This window comes from Dioscorea cayenensis, chromosome 5, assembly GCF_009730915.1.
Source record: "Dioscorea cayenensis subsp. rotundata cultivar TDr96_F1 chromosome 5, TDr96_F1_v2_PseudoChromosome.rev07_lg8_w22 25.fasta, whole genome shotgun sequence".
NCBI classification, from domain to species: Eukaryota; Viridiplantae; Streptophyta; class Magnoliopsida; order Dioscoreales; family Dioscoreaceae; genus Dioscorea; species Dioscorea cayenensis.
This window is the reverse complement of record NC_052475.1, coordinates 4,274,060-4,278,787: the sequence shown is the minus strand read 5'-3', so window position 1 is coordinate 4,278,787 and position 4,728 is coordinate 4,274,060. Positions and strand designations below refer to the sequence as shown.

Below are 4,728 nucleotides of genomic sequence, written 5' to 3'. Positions count from 1 at the left end.
TTAGGGGTTTTCACCTCCAATAAGAGTCGTGAACCCTGAATCATCCGAAAATATAGAAAATAATTTTTAATTTATGGTTCATGATTTTTTTAACCGATCAATCCCAATTAAAAAGCAGTGTAAAAAAATCCATAAAAATTAATTAATAAACACTCTCATTATTATTATTATTATTATTTTTTCTGGAAAAAAACAACTTACTCTAATTTATAAACATCAAACGCCATCACCCCCCAAAATTTAATTAATATCACGCCTCGTGATTCGTCCAATAAATAGATGAAGAAACCTCTAGACATTCTCCATCCTGAACTCGAACTTTCTCGTCCACCTTCGAACTTCCTCGACGATCCCCAAACCAAACCCTCTCATCCCTCTATAAAAACCCTAGTTCCACCGCCTTCATCTTCATCGAACACCGAGTGATCAATACCCAATTCCAACAAGATCTTCATCAACCAAGCAATCAAGTGAGTAATCCATCTATGAAGCAAGCATTAGGCATCGTCCTCGCGATCAGCGCGCTGGTTCCATTTCTCGCCGCGCCGGCGTCGGCTTCACTCATAGCACCTTTCCTGAATCGGCATGATGCCCTTCTGTCCGACCCTTTCTCGGATCCTTTCCGCGTTCTGGAGCACATCCCGTTTGGCCTTGACCGCGACGACGTCCTCACCGTCTCTCCGGCCCGCGCTGATTGGAAGGAAACCCCCGATGCCCATCTCATCACCATCGACGTTCCTGGTATCCCAAAACTATCTATCCATTTGTTAATATTTATAATAATTTTGAAATATATAATTTTAATTAAATAATTCAAATTTATAAAAAAAAAAAAGAAATCTAAAAAAGAAATTAAGTATGTATATATAATAAATGCAGGGTTGAAGAAGGATGAGCTGAAAATAGAGATAATGGAAAACAGAGTATTAAGAATCAGTGGGGAGAGAAAGAGGGAAGAAGAGAAGAAGGAAGATCAATGGCACTGTGTGGAGAGGCTTCATGGCCGGTTCTGGAGGCAGTTCAGGTTGCCGGAGAACGTGGACTTGGACTCCATTTCGGCAAAGTTGGATGATGGTGTGCTCCATGTCACACTGAAAAAGTTGGCGCCGGAGAAGATCAAAGGTCCAAGGCTTGTTGATATTGCTGCAAAAACTAGTACAGCTGAATTAGAAGGACAAGATGAGGAGCAGTCAAAGAAGGTGGAGCTCTGAGTTTGAGGAGTTTAGTCTTTTTCTTTTCTATTTTCTTTTCTTTTTGTCTCTTTTTGAATGTGTTTGTGTGCATGGCCGTTTGTGCTTGTTGATCTTTGTTGTGCATTGCCTTTTGACTACGTGTTGTAATCTTCTCATGAGATGATCCAATGAAATAAAAATATTGTATATATATATATACATTTTTTTTTCCTATGAAAGTGATAAGTCATATATATATATATATATATTAAAAAATTGATCATTTAGTTTATATATTTTTACTTTATATATTCAATCATAAGAATTTGTTGTACAAATTTGGATTCACATGATAATGACCATTTGGTCTATTGGTATCGGGTTTTTTACGTAGGGTGTTCGTTTCGAGTGTTGAGCGTGGCTCCTCGAGTTCGATCTCCATCTCGTGCAATATGAGGCAGCGGTTCGATGGTGACGATTGCTTCACTCAGCGTGTGCGTCCCCAGGGTTACAGCACTTGTTTTTTTATTTGTATTCACATCAGATATTATTATTATATTTAAAACAACAAATTTTTATTCATATTAGAGATTTGTTATTATTATATTTAAATTTAAAATATTTAAATGTTTTATGTTGATTTATTGCTTCTAATGTTTTTTAACGAGGTAAATGTGACAGAGTTATAATTTCTTCGTATATTATTTATAATTATATATGTTTTTGAAATATTATTATTATTTTTATTTATATATTTTGCGAGAAAAGAACAAATTTTTTTAATTTATTTTTAATGAGTTTATTTTGAAAAATAAAGTAGGAGTATACTCTAATAAAAACATTTAATTGAACATCATTATTATTTAATAAAAAAATGCTTTTTATAATTTAAAAATTGGCATTGACATGGCTTGGGAGAAAACTGTCCTTTTTCTATGCCAAATTATGATTAATTGTAGTTAAACATGTAATAAAGAATCTAATTAAATTTAAATATGTTTATGTAAATTGAAGTAAAAGTATGCAAAAATAATGTTTTTTTATAAAGTTAATGAATTTAAAAGCTATATACGTAATTTCTATTTATCTCAATCTTACTTAATTATAAAAGTAATTTAAACTAAATTTTAAAATTGAAGTTTTTCATTTGTTTAACGAAAATTACCTTTTATTTAATTATACTTTATTAAATAAATGTTTACATAAAATATTTGTTAATATTTCTACACGTGTAATAAATGGATACATTTTAAATTTGTAAAAAAATTTAAAAAATAAAGGAAAAGTATATATATATATATATATATTTCCAATGGCTTCTTCTTCTTCTTTGAATTAATTTGAACCGTTTAACTAAAAGGGATGTGTATATATATATATATATATATATTGTCATTTGCAATTGATCCAAATTTAAATTTTAAAATCTTTATTAACAAATATGATATTTGCATATTGCATGTCATGTTTTTGTGACGATGTATAAATAAATATACATAAGGACAACATAATAGTATAATAGTTTTAATAACCCAGAAATTGATAAGATAAAATAGTAAATTCGTTTATATTAGCTTTCCGACTTCAAAATAACAATACTCTTAAATTGTAATTTTAAATTTATGAATTGGGATTTATTTCTATTTGCTTCAATGCACTAACAAAACTAACCATTTTTTCCCTATTAACAATCCACTTTGTGCAGTCCTCATATTTAATATCAAAATTTAGTAATATAACTAATACTCGCTAATACCCAGTCACATATATGCTTTTAATACAAAAGATATGCTTAGTTCTTGAATACCCAAATACTCAATCACAGTCATACTATTATTATTATTATCATTATTATTATTATTATTATAGAAAATTATATTATTAAAGGCACTTTGTTTGGATAGACCAAAAGAAATTATGACGTATTCTTTACTGATATATCGTAATTTAACGTTTTACAAAATTATGTCAGTATTGAGTGATGGAGTACTTATTTTAAAATATAAAAATTATGGCCTAATATATTTATTATGATATAAAAAAATATTCCACTACGTTTAGTAAAAACCTCTCTTTTTATTTAGCCACCGACCATCGGTCCACCGAGGACGAGCCTCCAGATCGATGTCAGAACCAAATGGGGTCTACCAGGGGAGCAATTAGACATCAAAAGGAACAAGTTTTCTATTCAACTCCAACTGAGAAAACTCTTTTACAAGTCTTGAAAATTCATACAAGAGAGAAGACTTCAAAGAAAAACTGAAAAACATGAAAACATTGAACTAAAACATGACTAAATTAAAATAGACTGAAACTTTGGTAATCAAAATGAAACTAACTAGGTGACTAAGCTAGCCACGTGCAGCAACCCGGTGCATCAAACCACTTGTCAATCTTGCCTCGAACTTAAACGCACCTCTTTGATTAATCAGATCTGGGCCACACAATCATAATCCAACCCCCAATGCTAGACTTTCTCTTCTGCCTCGAACTTATGCACTCTCTTTGATTTTCAAATCCTAACCGTTCTTCACAAACATAATCCGAGCTCTCTCCATTTGCCTCGAACTTACACTAAACCCCTTTAATGGATAAGATCACAGCCATTCAAACTTTCCCTTCAACTGCAACAATGAACTTTCAAATACCCTGTAATGACCATTATACCCTTGATCATAATCTATTACCCTCAGCCCCCCTATCAATAAGTCCTGATTTTGTCCCTGCTCCGGTGACACGCCGGCGGTCCACCAATAATTCGGTCGGTCTTCACTTTCATCGGCCACGTTCCACCGGCGATCCAAAGGCCCTACCGCTAGCCTCCGATGACACCTGCAGGGTTCATTAGGTGATCCGCCTCCCGACTCCCAACAACCGGGTCATACTAAACCACCAGCGGTCTCAGTTTGCTGACGGGCAGATTTCTCCAGTAATATTTTTGTTAACCAAACACTTATTCTATAATAATAAAAATATATTACAATTTTTATAATAATCATTTTCGTATTTTTCACATAATAATATAATCATGCTATATATATTTTGCAGTCTGGCCCTAAATATTTTTTTATTATTTATTATTATTATTCACAGTCAATTAATCATATTACAGAGCCCACTCGTTTTACGCTGGATCTGTCCCAACTTGAAAAACAACCCAATGGGCCAAACACAAGAGCTCATTCTGGAAGCCGTCCGACGTAAGCCTGTTCTTTTTGTTGGGTTGAGTGGGGGTGGGGGGCCCACCAGGCTGCACGCCTGAACCTCTGTTCCCGGGCAAAGGGGAGCAACCCATTAGGGGTGGTGGGGAGAGGGATCTGACACGTGGCCCCACCTGAAACGCCGAGGCCTCGGGACCATAAACCTCGATAGCCGAGACCCGCGGGACAATGTACCGTATCGATGACGTCAGCCGAACTGGGCCCCCATTTATCTGGGCCTCCACTTTGCGCTTTGCTTCCTGTTCATGTGGGCCCCTGACCGAGCTGAGTGCGACTGGACTTAAGCCCAGTGGACCCCACGTATTGGGCATCGGGTTCGATGTAGATTTTGTCGC

The 4,728-nt window shown here is 34.5% G+C and overlaps 1 protein-coding gene across 1 annotated transcript; it reads left to right on the top strand.

Moving 5' to 3' along the window:
- Positions 1-330: 330 nt before the first annotated feature.
- Positions 331-1,379, top strand: LOC120261764 (22.0 kDa class IV heat shock protein). The gene is made up of 2 exons (XM_039269747.1): positions 331-741; positions 880-1,379. The coding sequence occupies exons 1-2, from the start codon at positions 486-488 to the stop codon at positions 1,209-1,211; spliced, it is 588 nt and encodes a 195-aa protein (XP_039125681.1). The 5' UTR covers positions 331-485; the 3' UTR covers positions 1,212-1,379.
- The last annotated feature ends 3,349 nt before the right edge of the window (positions 1,380-4,728 follow it).

Bases quoted from the DNA above. Each gene is read 5' to 3' on its own strand.
- LOC120261764 (XM_039269747.1), top strand. From the start codon at position 486: ATGAAGCAAGCATTAGGCATCGTCCTCGCGATCAGCGCGCTGGTTCCA. The intron at 742-879 runs GTATCCCAAAAC...TAATAAATGCAG, and splicing joins CATCACCATCGACGTTCCTG to GGTTGAAGAAGGATGAGCTG.